Source organism: Melanostigma gelatinosum (genome assembly GCF_949748355.1).
Source record: "Melanostigma gelatinosum genome assembly, chromosome: 12".
NCBI lineage: Eukaryota > Metazoa > Chordata > Actinopteri > Perciformes > Zoarcidae > Melanostigma > Melanostigma gelatinosum.
The window spans coordinates 14,660,568-14,683,185 of record NC_136645.1 but is presented as its reverse complement, the minus strand read 5'-3'; the positions used below and the strand labels follow the sequence as shown (position 1 = coordinate 14,683,185).

Genomic DNA, 22,618 nt, shown 5'->3' with positions numbered 1-22,618 from the left:
GAAGTAAAATATTCATGCAAGTTATTCTACAATTTCTAATTAAACGTGAAACAGTGGATGACTTATTTTTTTTGCATTATAGAGCAGCAAGGCTTTTGAGAGAGCAGAGAAAACAAAAAGGACAGAGAGCGTGGAGCTCCAAAAAGCTGCAGGGGAAGTAGAGAATAGTCAACTTAAGCAACGGGTCCAGGAACAGGAGGCTTTGCTGGTTGAAAGACAAGCACAGCTGGACAAGTTGGAAGGAGAAGTAGAGACTCAACAGAAGACAATTGATGATCTAACCTTTCAGAAATCCCAGCTGGAGCATGACGTTAATCAGTATTGCACCAAGCTAGAAATAGTGGAAAAAGACAAAGCTGTCAGTGAGCAGGAATTAAGTCACACAAAACAGCTAAACGAGCAGTCGGAGGCCAGGTTGTCTTTGGCTCAGAAGACACTAGAAGACCTCTTAAAGAAAACTAGTGATGGCCAAGATCTTAAGAAGCAAAGCCCCAAACTTCAGAGAAAAATGAACATAGAGGAAGTTACTTATGAACAGGTGCAAAGTCAAGTCCAGGCTAAAGGAAATGATGTGCCTGAGTCGATAGCCGTCAGTGAGCCTGAGTCATTTGCAGTCAGAAAAAATGACAGCGTGATGATGGATGTCCTGCAGCAGAAAGCAGAGGAACTGGTCCTGATCCAGGAAAGAGCAGAAATGGCTGAGGACAAAGCCCAAAGTTATAAAAAGCTGTTGGATGATAGCAATAACAGACTAAAGAAACTTCAGATGGACATGGAAACTGAAAGGATCAACATGACTGTTGAATCAGAGGATCTCCAACAGGAAGCACTGACCATGAAGAAATCCATCAACGAACTTCAGGAGGAAATCAGATCTATTCAAAGAGCCAAGTCCTCATTGGAACAAAACACATTTTTCCAAAGCACTGAAGTCGAAGGCCTCAAAGAGCAGTTGAAGATCACCCAAGGTGAACTGCATAAGAAAGACTCCATGGAGCAGGGGAATACTCTCAGGATTAACAATTTAGAAGAAGAAGTAGCTTCCAAGCAGGCAGTACTAGATCAGCTCAAGTTTAAATGCAATGAGTTGACAAGGATAAATGTCTCATTTGACAGTGATATTAGAGGTCTTCAGATCCAAACAGAGTCGCTGGAAAATGAGAGATCGTTTTCTGAACAAAAGATCAAGTCGTTAAAGAGTGAGATGGAGAGCTGGAAACAGCAGCTTCAAACAGCTAAGGAAGAAAACAACTTAATGAAGAGAACCGAGCAGGCGTCGCAGATCAAATGTAGAAACCTTGAAGCCGAACTTCAGAAAAGTGAATTAGTTGCTTCTCAATTGCAGAAAAGGGTAGATGAGCTAAAACAGTTTAATTTGGAGATGGAAAATAATCGGAAGAACTTAAGAGCTGAACTCGTTCAGGTGACAATGGAAATCGACAGCAAGGATCAGCAAATTAGAATATTCAAGTCTCAGGCGGAGGGCACCAAATCACAAGTTCGAATTATTGAGGAGGAACTAAATAAGAAATCTCAGACATCCCATGAGCTTCAAATTAAACTGCAGGATTACTGTGAGGAGGTGAGGAAAATGACTGAGCTGCAGCAGAAAATCGACACGCTTAATTACAAAATTGCCAATTATGAGAAAGAAATAGCAACTCTGAAATCAGAACTGAAGGCAGTGTTTGCTGATAACAATTCTGCAAACCAAAAGATCCACATGCAAAATGCTGAAATTAATGATTTGAACGTGATGCTAAATAAAAGAAATGCAGAACTGCAAAAAGAATCTGCTGAGAGTCAAAAACATGTCAATAAAGTCAAGGCATTAGAAGACGAACTCTTCAAACATAAGCACAGCATTAAAGGGTTAACAAGCAGCTCAGATAAAATGACAGGAAACCTAAAGCAGGAGATGGCTGTTCTTCAGAACGACAAGAGAGCAGCAGACAGGAACGCAGAGAACTTGAACGTTAAACTCGCAGAGCTCAGCTCGTCTCTACAAAGAACTAAAGATGAATTGTTGAAAGAGACCAGAGAAAGACAAGTGAAAGAATCTAAATTATTGCAGATGGAGACCGAGCTTCAGAAAAATAAGGTAACAATGAAAGAATCAATGTCGAGTTCTGACAAATCCCGATCAAATCTACAACATGAAAATACGATCCTGAAGAGGGAGAAAGCTGAGGCGCTAGAGAAAAGCAACTCATTGGGATCTGAAGCTAGAAGGCTGAAAGAAAATCTGCATAGCACCCAAAAAGAAGCTGAGCAAAAGCAAAAGGACAACTCTGTCCTTCAACTGAGGTCCCAGCAGATGGAGGAACAACTTGAAAAGTGCAAGAAAATGCTGGAAGAGTTGAAGAGTAAACTAGAACTCCAGAAAGAGGGCTATGAAAGGCAGCTGTTGCTCGTGCAGACTGAAGTGGAGAAAAAGCTCATTTTACTTCAATCTGAAATCTCAAGTGAAAGTGGGACGTCACAACAGCAGTCGCATAGTGTAGAAATAGCAGAGATGCTAAGCAAGTGTTTCAAACAAGACGTGAAACAGATAACAACAGTGCATCGAACCACTGTGGAAACAAAGCAACAATCTGACCAACAGCTGCAACTGCAGACCAAAATGGACAAACTGAAGCAATTAAATACGCAGCTCGAACACGACCTCTTAAAGGCAAAATCACATATTGCCCAACATGAGCAAGACAGACTTATACTCCACTCAAAAGTAAGTGCTTTACAAAGCCTTGGCAATGAGCAGTCAAGTGATACAGCTAAGTTGACAGCTAGCGAGTTGAAACTGAAACTGAAGGAGAATGAAGCCAGATCTCTTCGGGAACAAATAGAGTCGTACATCAAAGAAGTGAGAAGTCTTCAGGAAAAGCTTACGACGCTCGGGGTCCGGATGAAGACTGAAAAACAGGAAGTCATTGAAACGAGCCGTCACAACGTGAAAGAAAACCAGGCTGCTTCGTTGAAGACGGAACATGCAGTGAGGCAGAAGATGATGCCCTCTTATGAAAGAGCAAAATACAACCTGGAGGACGAGAGTCTCAAGATGAAAGTTTTCTCAGAGGTATGGATGAAGTTAGTTCAGCATTACTGCATCACACTATTATATGTATAAGAAATACAGTATATTTAAATGTAATACCATTTTACATTTGTTCTTACTATTCATAACTACAATCGCTAAATGGATATTGTTATCTGTAACTGAACTCTAGTCCTCTGTAACTTAAAAGTTCTTTCAATGTCACATCTACAGATGGCAACAATGGAGAAAGAGAATATTCTTGAAGGACTGAAACAAGTCAAACAAGATAAAATGGACGTCACTCACGGCCAAAGCCTTCAGGATTCACCTTCAAAGAAAACTTTGAATAGCTCTACTGGTCAAAGTCTGACTGTCCTTCAAAAAGACGTGCAAAAGAGCCAAATCAAGCCTGAGTCCATGACTGTGACAACACATGGATACATGGCTCTGTGTGGACTAACACCCCAACGGCCAAATGAAACACAGAGCATCACGGAGACAAGAACGTATCAGATCACAGAAACATGTGAGAACACATCCGACAGCGAGGGGAAACTGGGTGGGATTTATTCAACCTCCCAAAAGCTCCCAGAACTCAAAGGCAGCACAAGTATTCAAAACTTAATGAAGTTTAAGTTCTTGGATGAAGAGGTTGTGCGTACGTTTGAGAAGGGTCTCGTCACAATGGAAGACGTGCAAGCATCTCTTGCTCAGTTCGCCGGAAAACCAACTGCTGTTGCTGGAGTTTATGTGGAGTCGAGTAAGAAAAAGATATCCTTCCTAGAAGCTGCTGAGAAGGGCTTCTTAGCTAAGACGTATGCTCTTGAGTTCCTGGAGGCGCAGGCTGCAACAGGAAGCCTAACTGATCTGATTACAGGGCAAACACACTCAGTGGTTGAGGCTCTGGAGAGAGGCATCATTGAGACAGGCCTGAAAGATAAACTGATAGATGCTCAGAAAGCTGTTAGTGGCTACATCCATGCTGGCAAAAAGCTCTCTGTGTTTCAGGCGATGGAGGAAAGGATTCTCGATCGATACAAAGGCAAGAAGATCCTTGAGGTTCAGGTAGCCACTGGAGGACTGATCAACCCAGAGATTGGTGTCCGGGTGCCGGCTAGCATTGCTGTTGATCAGGGTCTTTTGAACAAGGAGACTCTACAGAGTCTGTATGATCCAATCAGTAACCCTAAAGGTTTCCACAACCCTGACACTGGGCAGAAAGCATACTACTCTGAAATACTGAAGATGTGCCTTTACGACATAGATGGTGGTGTGTTTCTCTTCCCATTTGGTGAGAAACATCTAACAAGCACCTCTCCCGCCAGTTCTCACCGAGTGTCTGTTGTCAGCAGCAGCAGTGGCATCCAAATGTCAGCGTATGAAGCATTCAAGGGGAGACACATTGACAAGAGCATGTATCTGTTTCTGTCACAGCAGGAAAGTGAATGGCAGGAAAAGTCCGTAGCTGATGCCAGCGGAAGCCAACTTCACATCGTTACTGATGTCAAAAGTGGCCGACAACTTTGTCTTGAGTCCTCTGTGAGTCAGAGGTTTCTTGAAATATCCGAGCTCGAAAGCTATCGCGGTGGCCGTCTCAGCGTCTATGAGATTGCGGACATCATATTTTCAAGAATGGTGGTTGTGGAAGATGTTCACAGCCCCATCGCTGGCCTCTGGGACGTCACTCGGAGGAGGAGGCTGTCAGTTCTTCAGGGTTTTCAACAGGGCTTTACTGATAGAGTCACTGCCTCAAGGCTGTTGGAGGCCCAGGCCTGCACTGGAGGTATTTGTGACCCCTCTTCAGGGCAGAAAGTTACTCTCTCGGAGGCTCTCAAAAGAGGTCTTTTAGATGAGGCATTGAATCAGCAGCTCCAACAGTTTGAGCAGGTATTTAATGGCGTTGTTCACCCCAAGACTTCAAAGACTTTGTCCATCTCTCAGGCTGTTCAGGAAAACCTCCTCCCCAAGGATGCCGGCTTTCGTTGTATTGAATTCCAGCTCCTTACTGGAGGATTGATAAACCCTGACACTCATGACAGAGTCTCCCTCGAGGAAGTCATTCAGAGCGGCCTGGTTGACAAAGTTACTGCCACTGCTCTCAAAGATGAGAAGTTTCACACCAAAAGCCTCATCTGTCCAAAGACCAAGAGAAGAATCACCTTCAGGGAGGCACTTGAAAGAAGTGTGTACGACTGCCACACGGGGTTAAGATTACTGGAGGCTACGAAAGTCCATGGCTTTGGGCCCAAATCAACATTTCATTATGTTTGGGCATATAAGTAATACATATTTGTAAATATATGCTTGTCCACAGCATACAAGCAAAACCTATCGTATGTTCTTTGGTTTTGTGTTTGGCTGTGAAGTTACCTTGACTGAATGTCTTTTTATTTTTACACTGGTTGATGCAACTAACAATGGTTCTTGAGCTTTTGTGTTTTAGTCTGATTATGAATGTATTTCAGCAGTGCACCCCCCCCCCCCCCCCCGAGGATTCCCCACTCAAGTGTTTTTTGTTTGTGTCAACAAAGTTAACAATCTTGTCAAAAACCCATCTGTTTTAATCGTAGAGATCTGTTGATGAGGAGAAGAGAGAGCACGGTGATAAAGTTAGCAAGCTATTGCACTGGATGTCCAATGTGAAGCAGACCCCAAGCAATGATGGTAATGCTCTGAAAGATAGCAATGCCAACACTGATGCTTCTAATAAGCCCCAGGTAAATGATGTGTACTGTTTTTGGTGTTTTCTGCTGTTTTAACATGCTGCCACATATTTGCTGTACGTGAGAGAAAGCTTTGGTTTAACGGCAAAGAGTATTTTTCTCATCAAAATGGTATCGCAGCCTTTTTGCTGTCACAGTGTATGATTTCTAATAAAAACACAGTTTACTTTCTGAATCATGTAATCCATATATTTGACTATAGGTAGTGGGTGTAATTACTTTGTATATATCTCTTGTACAGAAAAGAATGATTGATATTATGGATTTCATGATATATTTGATTATTTCAATCACCCCCAAATGATTCCATAACACAAAAAGTTGCACAAGCACTCACATTCACAACAAGCAGTTTCGTGATCCTGAAGGTTTTCTTTGATGGTTTGTCAGAACTCATTCTCATCAATGTAATAGAATAGAAAGGACAATAGACAGATACATACAAAAGAGTTCAGACTATCACTACTCACTATGTACTATGATAACTATAAAGTACTATAGTAACGAGAGTTGACTCGTTGCTAGAAGTTTTTTTTGCATCTTTGTGGGTCGTTCAGATCAGTAATTAAAATTTAATTAAGCAGTTTTAAAGCACAGCATCCAGCCAGCTATTCCATTGTTCACTCTGTCCATTCCAATATCTATTTAATCAATGGTGCTGTCACCTGCACAGTGAGCACTGGACACACATGTCATTTTATTATTGTTGCAAACATTGCAATCACAATTAGGGTAAAATTAAGTTAGAAAAATGTAATGTTTGATTCTTATTGTTAATAAGTTTATAGATGGATTGTTTTAGTACACATACAAATATGTTCGTAGGGTTTGTTTCATGAAAAAAACATTATTTACATTTTCTTTTACATTATACATCCAAAAATATAAATAAAATTCCAATTCCAACAATTAAATAATAATGACAGCTTTGGACTTCCTTATTTTTTGTTTTTTACTTTGTCAAATTATGAAACCATCTCTCTGAATGTGTCTCTGAATATTCTGTCCCTCGATGGAAGGAAGAGAAAAAAGAATGCACAATACAAGCATATCACAACGTTTTCTTCATAAATCAATTGATATATTTTGTATGAATAATTCAATTGCAAAATGTAAATCAGTCCTTTCAAGCAATTCTTGTGTGTGAGTACTTGTGAGTTTTGTGTCCCTGTTTTCTAAAGTGGTATTCAGGAATACAATGTTGTATGATAACTACTCAAAGAGTAGTCCTATAAAAGTAAAGAAGAGTTGGTGTACTGCATATGAAGTGTTAACACGCCCCTGTTTGATGTTCTAGGTGTCCGTTGAGGAAATGGTCACTAAGAAGGAACAAATCGCAGAAGCACTGAGAGCCACGCAAATGATGCTGAACAAACACAGTGACAAGTACGTTCAGCTACTGTGACCGACATGCACAATACTTCAACAGCTGTTTGAAGTCTGTCAGCATCATTCTTTGTGTTTTGTCTTACAGAATGACTGAGGAGGAAAGAGAAAAGGCCCAGGAGCAGCTGAAGACGCTCAATCAGGCCTACAGTGAACTCTCCCAACATTGTTCAGATCAGACAACCTCTGCAGAAGAGGTTGGACACTTGGCTGTTTCTTCTATTGTTTGCATTTGTGTCTTATAGTGTGTTAGAAAGCAGCGCCACCTGATGTTCAGCTGCATGACTAACGTTTCTCCTCTTCTCCTCAGTACAGTGTGAGCAGTTGTCTTTTTGTCGCTCTCTTTTTATTCTCTTACATTGGGGATAGAATCAACATTTATACAATTGATTCCAAGACAATCTGAGTATGCTGTAAACATGCTTAGTTGCACCTGGCTTTGGACCTAAATTTACCCATATTAATGTGCTTGACTTCAACAGGATAACAGATATGACACATAACCCTTTACCGACAGTATGCGATGTGATTAACTACCCTGTTTTTGCAAGATGCTGGATACTGCATTCCCAGAGATGCATGATAGCTTTAAATGTATTATCCGTCGCTCTCCTGTTGCAACCCTGATGCAGTCTTGCACTTGTGCTCATGATCTTTTAACATATTTGTCTGGTGAGTATACATTTTGTCTTGCTTTTGAATCAGTTAATTGCAAATTTGACACAATAAATAATACAGATTGTGTTGCTGAAAGCAGTTCTACAATTTGTAAAATTGTCATTTTCTTTAGGATTTAAAATCCAGTGGTGCAGGGCCTGGGACCGGAACCTCGAGTGGCCCGATTGATCAGATAACTGGGGTCGCTCTCCCAGACGCCCAACCCGTGACCTCCAACCTCTTTCAGTCGGAGCCGCATGTCTGTCTGGACCGGGAAGATGCTTTCAAACAAGATCTCCTTTACCAATCCACGCTGGACCACTTGCCAAAGCTGAACGAAGCAACCGAGTGCACACGCGTCTCTTCTGTGTCGCTCTCTGACATAGCAGCAGCTAGGGAAGGGGCCACGTGTGAAGACCCGATCATCAAGATGATAGAGGTCAAAGAAGTCCGTGATGGATTGAACGTGTGCTACACGGGAGACACACTGACCCTGGAGAGTGCTTTTCAGCGCGGTGTAATATCTGCTTCTGTCTACGTAGAGATCCTTCAGAGGCAAAAGACCAGTCAGGATAAGATTAATCCCAGCGCTGCTGAAGATGTCTCACTCTTAGAGCCAGTGCAGGAGGTTAATCGACTGATATTAAAGTGCCTCAGCAGAAATAAATCACTGACATCAGGGAGGAGTATTAACACTTTGAGGTCTTTTCCTGAAGGTTTAAGTGACCAGGAGACCGTGGCAGAGGAAGTTGTGAGTAATCGTGAAGGGCTAAAGGTGGATGCAGCCGTTCAGTGTGATTTGATGCGCTCTAACAGCACACTCATTGTGCTTGAAAATCAGCAGCAGTTTATGGGACTCGTGTTGCCTCGTTGTGGGGAAATCCAAACTGTGTCCACCTCATTCCAGTATGACCAGCAGGTCACCGGTGATGAGTTCACCAGCACAGTGTTCCGTAATCGGGACAAGATAGCAGCTTTTTACATTCCAGAAAACTCAGAGGTGGTAGACATCAACTGCGCCATTCAGAACGGTTTGATTGACACGTACACAGCAGAAATGGTGAAATCTGTAGAAATTCCTGATGTGTTTCCTGAGGATGATCACCTTAACGACAAGTTTTCATCTTGGCTTATGTACAAGAAACTCACAGTTGACGGATGCCATCATGCTGCAGATTGCTTAGAAGTCAATAACATCCCGACTCATGCAGAGGCGACTCAGCTATTCATCTCCTACCTAATGTTGAACAGTTACATAGATCCCGAGTCAAGACAGAGGGTCCTAATACTCGACAGACAGCTGAGTAAAATGGTTAAAATTTTTCTTGGAGATTCTGTGTTTTCTGAAAACACTGAGAGAAATGTGACTTCTCTGACTTTAAATGTTGGAGAGCTTTCAGAGCGGGTCGATGTCGAGATACCGCTGCACATAAATGAGGAGACGGAGGAGTTGATGAAATACGGGCAACACACATTTGATCAGCATCATTTTGGTGATGGAAGAGTTGGCTTTGATGAAAAAACATCTGCAAATGACGAGCCTCTGAAACAGGAATCTTTCGATGATGGCCTTGGAATGGATACCACAGAGACTAGTGTAGCGGAGGAAACCCTGTTTCACAGCGACTCAAACTGGACAGAGTCAGAAGATTTTGAAGAGAGAGGTTGTCGAAATAGTTTCCAAATTGATGATGAAGATGCTGATAGTAACGACTTAAGTCAGATAATTAGTCAACCTTTCTGCTCCCTGAACAGAACAAATGTTGGCTCTCCGTCGAGGATGTTTGACTCAGAGCGTTCAATGGAATCCTGCCGTCAAACGCTTCCACAACACAACACTGAGCCACTTTGTAGTGAATCAGAAGGTACAGATATTACTCAGGATGAGATTGTACGCGCTGAGGGCGTGTTGGAGGGCCAGAATGAGCAAGACTATGCTCTGCATCTTCTGAAAGCACAAGTGGGGGAACGGGACATTTTAGACGTCACCTGTGGGAGGCGCTATGACCTGGAGGCAGCTCTCAGTCAGGCACTAGTTAACGAGACGACAGCGATGAAACTGCTCGGCCTGCAGTCACATGAAAAACAAAGTGTTGTCGGAGATGAGGAGGACACAATGTCAGTGTCCGATGCATCCATATCCTCAAATACTGCTCTCAGTGTAATAGAGCAGCAGAGCCTTTTGACATCTGGTTGCAGCGTTAGTATCAGTGAGTCAGTGCAGTCTGGATCAGTTACAGATGACCGTGTTGACTTACACCCTGAAGCCAGCAGTTACCCAGAAGACAACGTCATTCACTCCATCTCTGATGATCACAATCTAGGTTTGATTAATAATAATAATGAGACTGAAAACATGCAGACTGAGAGGGAGGGTGCTGTTAAGGTGCTTGATCTGACTAATGAGGCTAATAATGAAGAAGAGGGGGATAATGTAGAGGCAGAGGTAGATTGTGAGACAACAGGAAATGTAGGAGAGATGAGTAATTATCTCCATCATTCCCCTCCCTCGGTTAGCGATCATGAGTCTCGGATGAGCTCACCCTCCTCATGGAGTCAGTTTACTGCAGAGTGTCTTCATCTCGTTGGCAAATCTCCTTTACTCGCTAAAGACAGTGACTCACAGGTTGTAATCAATAGTCAGCTGACCGATATGGATGTTGTGATAGAAAGCGTTGCTCTAACCACACAGTCACGTCCTTCTAGCACTGATCCAGAAAGCCAGACTCAATATTTCACTTCTATTCATCCCTCCAAATCCGACAGCTCACCCATTGATGACGATGTTTTCGTCGCCCAAGTGGGGAATCAGACCGTTAGTGAGAGTGACTTCGACGTTTCCTCATCACACGATGTGTCATGTGAGGAACGCAGAACAGAGAATGACACATGTGCACTTCAGCCACCTTTGGACGGCGAGCCAACTCCGAGTGTAGATTACCTATCACCCAGAGACTTGGTCGAAAGTGCAATCATCTCGGAGGGAAACGGTAACTATGATAACAACAACACAGACGATGGCAGCAGAATCACATTACCTCAGCAAGCAGCACTTCATTCAAGTGAGTTTAGTGTTGGATCGGAGCCCAGCTGCTCTCAAAATGGTCAGAGTATGCTTGTTGGTGAGAGATCTCCACAGTCACCCGTTGTTTCCGATGAAGTCACCGCAACAAATGCTATTAATCTTCAGTGTTTCGGCGGTGAAGATTTAGAGCACCACAGTCAAGCTACCAGCAGAGTTTCTCTTGAAACCGTGTTGGCCGGTAACGATTCACAGCACAGTGCTGCAGAGGATGTTGAGTTAAGCACAGGCGGTCTTTCCCCAGAGAGGCAACACGAGGACATCTTCACAGTCACCACTGACACAGAGCAGATATCCGCGTCAACATATGCACAGACGGCAAGAGATAAAGAAAAAATTGGTGAAAATGTTTCTGGGTCAGACAATAACTCGGGACAGTCTGAAACTATTTTGGGATTAGGTTTCGGATCTGATATTCTGCAAGAGGAAAAACAACTACCTGTGTGTGCTCCTGAGCATCTCCAGGTAGATACTGATCTCCTGTCAGACAGCTACGTCGCGTCTGATGCTTCCTCATCAGTGTTTTCTAATGCTGTAAGGACACATGTAGATGACGAGGGGGAAGGGATTACAAAGGGGACTGATGTCAGTGATTTGCATAAGGCACAAACCCGGGACACTGAAAGCTCTATCGAAGTGTTTCAGAACCCTCCGCAAACTTTAGACCAAGCTGGCTTTCAGGAGAAAGGCACACCTCATGGTCTTATAGAGAGCAGTCACCCAGACCTTCTCATGGATGTGTTGAAGCAAGACGCCCTCAGTTCAAACAACAAAGACATGGGAAACTCAGAACTGATAGCGCGGGAAGAGAAAGTCGGTGAAAAGACAGAGCAGTCCGATGCTCCGAACATCCAGCTGCAACTGCTGCAGGTTCTTAAGACTGTTTCCTCAAGCCAAGACCTTTCAATGCTTCAGGAGGTGATGGACACTCTAAACATTGCGCTGGGGGGAGACTCTCTGGGAAGAGACGCTCTGGGGGGAGACTCTCAGGAGGAGCGGTGGCACACACTGGAGAGCATCAAGGAGGAGAGCTCAGAGGGAGAAGATGGGGAGTCAGCAGAAGATGACTCGGGTCACTGTCGCTCTGCTGCAGACAGTCACCCACCGTCTCCTCAGTCGTCTGGCAGCTCAGATTCCTGCAAAGTTGAGGAGGTCAAGAATAAGGTGCGTGTCATGTTGTTTCAGTGTTAAGGCAAACCCCTCCCTTAGTTTATGATACAAGTAACATCTTCTACTCTTTTGTTTTTTGTTTTCTTTCACCGCAGTTGTTCTCCATCCAGGATTTTTTGGAGTGTGTTGGGAGACTGCAGGATCACGCCGATGTTTTAGAAGATGTCAGAAAAGACCTTTTAATCCAGGCAGCCATTGGCAACAACATGGAAGAACTGCAGATACAAAAGCAGGATTTTCAGGTTCGACATGAACAATATCACACAATATTATATGTTCTCAACTTTTCTCTTATGTACGTACATGTGTGCATTAGTTCCTGACCAACTGTGCTTTTGTTATCCAGTCTCTGGAGTCCCAACTTTCTCGACTGGCTGGTGTCTTGACAGCAGATATGGAGAAAGCCCAACAACTCTTAAATTCTGCTGATGACGACATTCCCATACAGATCCACCAAGATTTGTCCTCGACATATCTGGATTCAGAGCAAAACTTTACTGCTGTTTCCCAAATGTGTGCAGAAAGGAGTCACTCCCTAATTCAAGCGCTGGAAACTGGAAAGGTCAGTGCTCACTGCAAGTAATTAAAGTGATGTCATAGTTGCATCAGCTATTGACTTCTTGAAATGTGATTTTTTGTTTTTTCAGATGCATTTGGAATCAACGTACCAGAAACATCTTGGTGAACTTGATGAACTAGCGGGCCTCATCCAGAACAACTCAGGAATGTGTGACGTGGATTTAAAACCATGTGATGTGGACACACTGAAACATTTGATTCAGCAGAACAGGGTATCTTTAAATGAATCTAATTTTAAACATCCATAATCTACAGTAGTTACAGAAACGTACTCTTCACATTTCCGTCTTTTCCTCCAGGACTCAGAGGTGATGCTAAAAGAAGCCAGGCTCAGGTTAGAGGATGCCACATTTGACATCCAGTGCTTTATTTCTGAGCACGCTCAGTTTCTGAGTCCGGCTCAGAGCAGCTACCTCCTCAAGTTCCTCAGCACAACTCAGCGAGCGTTCAGGGACCAGACAGAGAGGCTTGTCACCCAGAGGAGCGCCTGGGATGTCCTACTGGACACCAGGGAGAGGGAGATCCAGGAGAAGGTCCGCCTGTGGCAATACAAGAGCATATCACATATGTCTCCTTACAAAAACAACTATACATGTTTGGTTTGCTGAATGAAAATGAAAGTTAACAATGAATGCTTATAGTGCATGTAGAGTGGGCTCTGTAAGCCGTGTTGCTGGTCAGATTTAAGCATTGGAAGTATCATTTGTGGATAAGAATAAAAAGTAGATCAACTTAAACACATTAAATGAACACATGCAGTACATGTAGACGTGTTAGAGCTAACAACAAAAATATGAATTATTAATTATTATTAAATAATTTATGACAAGGCATTTTCACATATGTGGTTTGACATAATTAGTACACAATTTGAGACATCAAAACAAAAATGATTTATCAGCTCTAAAATGTTATTTGTACAAATGTTGACCTTCAATGTGGATTTCTGTGGATTTTGATTGATAATTCGACTTTTTAAAAGTAATGAGTAATCAACAGTATCCCAGCGTTTATAGTTTGCACCATATTCCAATGTGTTTGAAAAAAGGTTCTACTGTGAATGCCTTAAATGTTTAGGAAAAATAACAACTTTGCATGCTCACGTGCTTGATCGCTCCTGCAGACTAACTCTTTGTGCTGGTTATATCCGACAGGCCTCCAAAGACACCAGGCAACAATTAACAGTGGACAAAATGCACCTTCTCTGTTGGAACACGTTCACACACAACAAACCCAATAACACACAGGACACAATGTGCTTATTGCTATCTCGAGACCAAAGTGGCAAATGGCGAAATAGCATGTTTACAGCATACTAGATTTATACACTGTTATGAAGAAGGAAATGTATACTCAAGCAGAATGTGCATGTTACCTCTAAGTGTCTAAGTGCTTGAATCGTTTCTCTTCCCTTGTTGTGATGTTTTTGTTCCCAAATATTGATTCAGACCAAAGAAATAACCCTGAACTGTGTTGTAGGATTTTGGGAGTTTGTTTCATGGGAATGTTTTCTGCAGTGTGGATGTGAATGTGTTTAATCACAGCCTTTTGTGATATTTACCTGGCGTTTTTTCATTCTTGTTTGACAGTCTTTGTTGGAGAAACACAAGGAGTTTACAGAGAAGTTGGAGGAAGTGTGTGATGATCTCACCCTGACAGAAAACCAGCTGATGGGTCATCAGCAACAGGCTGGAAATGCTGAGTGTGTCACAGACCTGCAGCAGTACCAGCAGGAGCACCAGGTTTGAAAGACATTTTCTTTTGCTTTTTAAGAAGCACAGTATGCGTCCCAAGTTTTCATCACTTTCATTCGGGGACTCTATTTTTCCTCCTCCCGACATCAAGGCTCTGCAAAAAGACGTGTTGACAAATGCCAGTGCCTTGAATGACGTCATCACCAGCACTAAAAAGTTTCTGGAGGAAAACCGGAGCAAGCTGATGCCCGATCAAATCGCCATCATTGAGAGCAAGTTGGAGGAGGCGAAAAGCAAAGCCAAACTCATCAACCAGCGGGCCGAGGAGTCCAGGAAAGACTTGGAGAAGGTTGTTACCACAGCCATCAAACAGGAGAGCGAAAAGGTCAGCGTTCAGATTACCTCCATACAGTTTGTGTTGTCTGTAAAAACTATGTAATGCATCATATTTTAGATTGTTATTTCAGTGTTATTATCATATTGCTAAACTTAATGTCATCGTTTTATATTGATTTTTCTCTTTTCAGTATGTTGTTGGTCTGTAATCCATCTGTCTTTTCAGGCGGCAGCTGTTGAGCGGCTTGAAGAAAGTAAGAACAAAATCGAAGGTCTCCTGGACTGGATATCCAACATAGGGAATGAAAACGAGAGCGATCTGAATCAAGCTGACCATATAAGTAAAGAGAATGGAAACCTGCCAGAGGAAACCTCATCCACGGGACCGATGGGAGCGGATGACGATGCCAATGGAAACGCTTTACAGGCCACTGAAAATGATTTTGGCAGAGAGACCGGCGGGAAGAACGACGCCTCCCTGCAGCTCGATAAGCAGTGTGACAGGGTTAAGGTACAGTTGGATTGTTGGATTGTTCATCTGGGAGTTTGTTTGGTATCGCTTGAGACAGAACATCATGAGTAAATCTAAAAGTAAAAGACGCAAGTAGCAAAGAAATGCAGAAAGTAGCAATAAAATCAAAATGTTGTATGTTTAATGAAAATATGACTTGGCATTGGAACAGATGAGGATGAAGAGATGGATTACATTGTGAAATGTAGATACAGGTAAAACGTTTAACAATTGAGTTTGAGAGTATTTAGAAGACTCGAAATTTGAGGTTAAAGAAACAGGAACAGTTGATACTGTAGACCAGCCTTTAAATACAGTAAAGACAAAATGAAAAAAAGACAATAGTATAAATTATACAACAATGTCAAAAAAATGTATACAAAAAGATAATCATCACAGCTATATGTGTTGGTTCTGCATCCTCAAGTCTTCATCGTTCCCACAGGCCCGTCATCAGGAGATTCTGTCCCAGCAGCAGGATCTGATCATGGCCACCCAGTCAGCTCAGGCTCTGCTCGACAAGCAGGCAAACGTGCTGTCTCCGGAGGAGAAGGAGAAACTGCAGAAGAACATCCAGGAGCTGAAGGGACGCTACGAGGCCTCCCTGACGCAGGCGGAACAGCAGATGAAGCAGGTGCAGTGTGTCCAGGAGGAGCTGAAGAAGTTCCAGGGTGACTGTGAGGAGTTTGTCGGCTGGTTAGACCAGGCGGAGGGAGAGATAGAGCAGCTGGGCACTGCTGCAAGCTCCCTTAATGTCCTCAGTGATAAACTCCAGCGACAGAGAAGCTTCTCAGAAGATGTGATTTCCCACAAAGGGGACCTTCGCTTCATCACCATGTCGGGACAGAAAGTGCTGGATGTGGCTAACGCCTGTGGATTGGCTGACTCTGCGGCTAAGAACGCTCTGCTGGATGTCGATACTTCAGGAACCTGCTCTGCTGTCAAGGACAAGTTGGATTCAGCAGCCAGCAGATACAAAACACTGCATTCACAGGTATTTATCGGCAGCTGATCACGTGGATCTAGAGAGGTTGCAATGACTTTTTCTTGCCACTGGGTGGAAGCATTTGTCTTCATTCAAAACTAATACGTCGCGCTGTCTTCTGTGAGCACTGTCAGAATGTCAGTGTCAGAGACTGTTATCTGACTATATTATCACACATAGAGTATCACTTAGTTTCCTTTGTTTCAGTGCAATCAGCTGGGCAACAACCTCAAAGATGTGGTTGACAAATACAAAAAATATGACGACTCGAACGCTGGTCTATTGAAGTGGCTCAACAGCTCAGAGGAGGAGGCGAGGAAGCAGCAGTCCGAGGCCATAGCAGCTGACCCGCAAACACTACAGAAACAGCTGGAGGAGACCAAGGTAAGACAAACCGCAAGCCAGAACTGTCGCACTTAGGATATTGAGTGCTCAGACGTTTCTCAGATTCTGGTCTTCTTTACCTGGATGTACATTTTCTTCATATTTCCGTGAGGCCTCTCTAATTCCTGAGGCCAACACAGGAGTCACATGAAAAAAAGCCTGTATGATCTTTCTTCCCATATGATGCATTGCATTTTGATGATAATTGGATCTTTACAGTTAAAGTTCAACAAGTCTGGTGTTTGATTTGATCAGATGATATTCAACTTTATTCAGCCCGGGGGAAATTGCAATGCAGCGGTTGCATCGGAAAGATTCATCAACGTGATGTGAACTTTAATGGATGTTAGGTTATGAGTATTGTAAGTAGAGAAATAAAGAAAAGCTTTGTTCAGAAGTAACACATGCAGAACTTGGGAGCAGTGACTGGGTTATAAGGTCATGGCACAATAGACCTGCCTTACCATATACAGTGTTTCCACTGACTTAAATATAACACAGTTATTTTTAGCTCCGCGTTCAAATTCAAACCCACATGTGAATAGTTTAACTCTGGTTATGTGAAGCCTACAGGGGGATAAGAAACGATGCTGTCTTTGTGTCGAAAGCTTTTGGCAGCAGTTGGCTTGAACATTTCTCTGTAGGAAGGTAGTGACTTACAGCAGACATACGCCAAGATAAGAGGCGCCTGTGGGCCAACTGAGAAACGCTGTTCATCTGGCTTTGGTTACAAATCACTGCAAATACTCCAAAGTATTTCTGTAAGTGTAGAAGTCGAGGCAGACAGGTACATCTAAACATATCTGAATCACTATATATTTCCTATCGACAGTAGATATTTTCCAGACATTGTTGCACATTATCACTTGTTTTATCTTCAATCTACCACACAAGTGAAATGCATAATCTGTACAGTGCAGTTTAAAGGTAGACAGAGGACATTTATATATGTGGATACCATTTAATTTGAATTTTTCCTATTGATCCACAGGCCCTACAAGGTCAGATGACAGGACATCAGACTGGTATAGACACACTACGCAAAGCAGCTGAGTCTTTGTTGACATCCGAAGGAGACCTGCTGAGCAACTCAGACGACATCCAGGAGACTGTAGGTGAGGGACAAATCAAAGTAGGGATCAGGATTTGCACCACCTATAGAGAATTGTAATGGTTTTATGTGTCATTACTGACACTCAAATAATTTCGGCCTTAAAATAGGCAAGTTGGAAGATGCCAGACATGGAAATATCTCTGAAATACTTGGGGAAGTTTCAAAATGTAGTATTTCAAAATAGAGGCTTAAAGTGTATCAATCTCATTGCCCTGCAAAATGTGAGGCTTGCAACTTGTAGGTAGGTTGTTAAGCAACCAGACTGTTCATTGTTACTTGGCAACAATGTCATCATACCTCAAAGTGCCCTCCATCCTTTTTCTAAAATTGACACAAGGTACCAGAGGGAAATATAGCTTTTGGAGCGTCTCATTTATATTCCTTCTCTCCAGTCATTAGTTTATTGGCTTACACGTAAAAATGCTTTTACTCTTAACAAAATCTTAGTGAATGTAATCCTTCGCAAAACTTGTATCCTTAAGACACTCATGAATGTCGAATAAGTTACAGCTTTGGTTTGAAATGTTCAGCTCACAGTGTGTCCCAAACAATGAGAAAATGTTCCGATTTAAACACAACCTGGTGTGTTTACCGTCGCTGTAGATGACATAGTTGAGCGCTACGACAACCTCTCCAAGTCCGTGAGTGATCGAAATGAGAAACTGCAGATCACCCTGACTCGCTCCATGAGTGTCCAGGATGGTTTGGATGAGATGATGGGATGGATGGAGGGAGTGGAGGCCAGTGTGAAAGAGAAAGGACGAATCCCCCTGGACTCTGCATCCATTGGAGATATCCTCAGCAAAGAAGCCGTATGTACTCTTCTCATTTTAGCAGTCCAATAACCAGATACTGTGTCTATTATTTGATGCTGTCTGTGGCTGATTTGTCTTTTTCTAGCTCCATATTCACTTTATTTAGTTGCCATTAAACCTGTTTTCCATCCTGTATTTTCTCAAGGCATTAGAGCAGGACATAGCAAGTCGCCAGAGCAGCATCTCAGCCATGAAAGCCAAGGTGAAGAAGTTTGCGGAGACGGCAGATCCCTCTGCTGCTGCCCTTCTGCAGAGTAAGATGGATGCTCTCTCCCAGCGCTTCTCTGATTCATGTAACAAGCATAAGCAAAAAGTGTCCCAGCTGGAGCAGCTGAAGGAAAAGGTGGAACAGTTCGAGAAGGTTACAGATAAAGTTCAGCAGTTTGTTGTGAAGCGTTCACAAGATCTACATGAGACAGACGGGCCGGGGAAAACCTTCAATGAACTGTCTCAGCTGATGCAGGTAACTATACCGCTGACCATGTTTACATCCATACATGGTGGTGTCTTGAAGTAATGTAACATTTTCACCAAAAAATGTTACATGTCATTTCTCTGCAGAACACTAAAGCTGAGATGGCCGAACATGCCAGTGATTTGGAGAAGCTGCAGACTCTGTCCAAGGAGCTGTCTGAAATATGCCCCGATGGAAACAAAGCCCAGATCCAGAGCAAGATGGACAATCTCTCAAATATTTTCAGCACCTTCAAAGACACCGTCAACGAAAAGTGAGCTGGGTCAATGGGAGGGAAACATAAGGTTCCTGTATTTCCACGTTTAACAAATATAACATCCTTTTCCTTTACAGTAATGGTTGTATAATGTACAGACGGATGCATGATATGACTGATTATTGTCTGCTACAGGGAAGAGGAGGTGTCATCCTGTCAGGACCAGCTAGGAGACTTCAGATCTGCCGCTAGCGCTCTCACCAAGTGGCTGGAGCAGACCAATGAGAAAGTACCTGTGGTTCAGCCGAGCAGCAGTGTGAAAAGTCTGGAGAAGGAACTGCAGATAGTCACTGTGAGTCATGAGATTAACAATATAAAATTGTCTAACTGCACTTTAAGTGCTGGAACAGAAGCCGTTGACGTTACACTTTGCATCCAGAAGAAGTCTGCGTGTTTTGCAATACCGGTAGATAGATGTAAGTGTGTTTTAATAGGTTATAGTCCTACCCTCCCTAAACTCCCCACCATTCCAACCTGCTTTCTTTGCCAACTAATGATGGATGGATGGTATGTGTTTACACAGGACAGATATGGGAGTGAAACATTATATTGTCCAGCAGAACGACTATTTGCTTCACATGATCCCTGAAGTAGATCCTGGAAAGCAAAAAATACAAATAAAACCTCACAGACATGTTCATCCTGTTTCTCTTTTCAGAAATCATGTGTTATAAATGCCATGCTCCTACAGTATATACCATTTATCTGTCTGATTAATCAGGGATTACTAGATGAGTGGACCTTCAAAGACCCTGCTGTCCAAGACCTGAACAGTAAGGGATCAGCGCTATACAGCCTCATGACATTCCTCACATCCCCCGCCAAGACAAAGACCGCTAACAAGTCAGGTAAAAATCGGCACACTTCAAATGTTTGAATCATTCAGTGGAATGGGAAGCATGGTGTTTGGGTGCACTTCTGAGTACTGTGTGCTCACTAACCATTGGAGATCGTGGGAAGATGTTCGAGACCGTCTGCCTGTCCTTGACTCAAGCTTTGTCTCATGTCTTTTGCATCAGCTCTTACTAATGGTGGTGGTCCAGTGAGCCATTCCTACCTAACAAATAAAGGTAATCAAGTGTGTATGTGGATGCTGCTGTGTAAATGCATTGTTTGTAGTGTCATGTGTGTAGCGGTTATGGCTGGTTTTTAAAACTCTGCTCTGGCTGTGGTGGCTCGATGCGAAACAAAGATCACTGACACAGTATGTTCAGTTTACGAGTAATAAAGTTACAGGAAAAAAGAGGGAGTTTATTGCTTTTTTACTTTTTTGTTGGCCCATTAGAGCAATTAAGTCTCAGCCAAACTCCATAGGGAGTGAATTATTTCATCACTTTCCATCAAGCTTTTTCTTAAATGAATCATTTAAAGACTCAAACATCCATTCACACACATAGGGAGGACATTTCACAAGATTAGATCCGAAAAATGTTCATTTAATGCAGGAAGATTTTTTTATTCCTATCTATAGCTCTCATACTTTTCTTTCCATGAGACTTGTTCCAAGTGAAATTCACAGTACCGCTTGTAACTGTAAAAACGTGATGAATCCCACCTGTCCATGAGGAGATGCATGTTCCCAAGATTTGATCATTAGCATGTTCAACTCCCCCAAATAGCAATATAAGAGTCCAAGTTTCAATCACAAAAATATCATACAACAGTAAAAAGAAAATATTACTGCAGCTGTCAACAGCATGTCATTGCAGAGATAGCTTTTCGCCTGAGGAGACTCTCTTAAATCACTCGTAGGTGCCACGTAAGAACACATATGAGTGATCTTGAGGCCCACTTTTATTTAATTCATCATTTACTTTGATAAGAGCCGAAGATTTGCACAAATACTTGGGAGTGGTTGTTACTTTCCTCATATTCTGAACCTACTGCACCACCTTTTTATGCTGGCGTTTGAGTAAAAACCCATGTCCTAGACCTGCTCTTAAAATATGTTTTAAATTTTTATCTTATTTTGTATTATTTTTTATTTTTCTCTGTGTATGTCATTTATTGACCCTAGGGTCACATTGTGTTTTTTTATGCTTTTAAACTTCTGCTCTGTTAAGCACTTTGTGATGTTATGTCTGTGAAAAGCGCTCTATAAAAAAATTTCATTCATTCATTCATCAGGCCACTATATTAACAGCTCCTCACTGTTATCATAACCTCATGATGACACGTTAACCCCCAGTGAGGAAAATTGAATCTAATTATTTTTGCTGTCCTCAGAGCTGATGGTAATTCAGCAGAACATGTCATTCGTCAACGAGGGATACGCGAGCCTCGGGGAGACGCTGAAAGGTCGAGCAGCAGAGCTGAGTAGTTTGGTGCAGGAGGTGAAAGAGGCCCAAAAGGAGACGGACAACATGTTGGAATGGCTGAGGGACATGAAAAAGACTGCAGCATCCTGGAACAACGCAGCCACGGAGAAAGATTCAGTGAAAACACAGCTTGAACAGCAGAAGGTACAGAAATCGTGTTGTTCAGTAAATGGCCTGAATAATTACGTGTATTATACACGCAGTCCTCACTGACTTTGATCTGCTGTGAATAAGATAGGCATATGACACTCGAGTTGAAAATCACAAGATTCAGCGATTTATAATTTGTTTCCATTCTCTCAGGCATTTGAGGATGACATGAAGCAAAAGCAGGAGAAGCTCCAGAAGCTCAGAGAGACGCTCCTCAACTTGATTAGGACTCATCCGAACTCTCCCGAGGCTGCAAAATGGAAGCAGATGCTGGCCGAAATAGGTATGCAGCAAGGTGTTGTCTCCTGATGGTCCTGGGTAATTTATGTCACTGAAACTGTCAGAGATATGTTGAATCCCGCCGACAAAATATGTATCTCATGACTGCAATGGCACAGAGTAAAGGCTGCTACAAAATGACAGATATGAGAAGTTAGACCATTACTATTGGTCATCTAGTCTTCTTCCCTTCACATGCATACAGAATGTCTCATTACCTGCCCTCTGCCACACCAGTTAAATTAACACGTTCGCAGTGCCAAGTCCTGCACAATGGGAGGTTTTGCTAGGACAACAGTAGGACAGTGGACGGAAAGGTGCTGTTATGCTGACTAATGCAGACTGGTGTGATTGTCCTGCCCTCCTGCTCAGATGCTGCTTGGGCGGATATCAGCGGCTCTGTAGAGGACAGGAAGCAGCACCTGGAGCAGTCCAACAAGAACCTGGACATCTTCCAAACAACTGAGCGGCAGCTTGTTCAGTGGCTTTCAGAGAAAGAGCTGATGATGAGTGTCCTCGGACCCCTCTCGATAGACCCGAACATGCTTAAGATGCAGAAACAACAAGTTCAGGTAGGCATGGTGCATGCTGTTTGGAAAGAAACTTCTCCAAAGAACCAGAATATCCTGTAATTCTTTGAAGGAATGCTCCTCTTGACTGATTGTGT

At 42.8% G+C, this 22,618-nt stretch overlaps 1 protein-coding gene across 1 annotated transcript in view; it reads left to right on the top strand.

Annotated features, from left to right (window-relative positions):
* Positions 1-22,618, top strand: part of dst (dystonin) — a gene marked incomplete at its 5' end in the record, with an annotated part of 90,416 nt that overhangs the window by 35,962 nt on the left and 31,836 nt on the right. Inside the window, 25 exons of the mRNA XM_079280195.1 lie at positions 83-3,076; positions 3,269-5,308; positions 5,608-5,754; positions 7,058-7,146; positions 7,235-7,343; positions 7,937-12,049; positions 12,151-12,297; positions 12,402-12,617; positions 12,703-12,846; positions 12,934-13,167; positions 14,224-14,376; positions 14,480-14,713; positions 14,891-15,175; positions 15,621-16,169; positions 16,368-16,544; positions 17,536-17,659; positions 18,262-18,470; positions 18,619-18,936; positions 19,035-19,201; positions 19,340-19,496; positions 19,926-20,052; positions 20,224-20,274; positions 21,431-21,666; positions 21,826-21,955; positions 22,324-22,523. Of these exons, the coding sequence (XP_079136321.1) occupies positions 83-3,076; positions 3,269-5,308; positions 5,608-5,754; positions 7,058-7,146; positions 7,235-7,343; positions 7,937-12,049; positions 12,151-12,297; positions 12,402-12,617; positions 12,703-12,846; positions 12,934-13,167; positions 14,224-14,376; positions 14,480-14,713; positions 14,891-15,175; positions 15,621-16,169; positions 16,368-16,544; positions 17,536-17,659; positions 18,262-18,470; positions 18,619-18,936; positions 19,035-19,201; positions 19,340-19,496; positions 19,926-20,052; positions 20,224-20,274; positions 21,431-21,666; positions 21,826-21,955; positions 22,324-22,523 (13,350 nt within the window). The remainder of the gene's footprint in view (positions 1-82; positions 3,077-3,268; positions 5,309-5,607; positions 5,755-7,057; positions 7,147-7,234; positions 7,344-7,936; positions 12,050-12,150; positions 12,298-12,401; positions 12,618-12,702; positions 12,847-12,933; positions 13,168-14,223; positions 14,377-14,479; positions 14,714-14,890; positions 15,176-15,620; positions 16,170-16,367; positions 16,545-17,535; positions 17,660-18,261; positions 18,471-18,618; positions 18,937-19,034; positions 19,202-19,339; positions 19,497-19,925; positions 20,053-20,223; positions 20,275-21,430; positions 21,667-21,825; positions 21,956-22,323; positions 22,524-22,618) is intronic.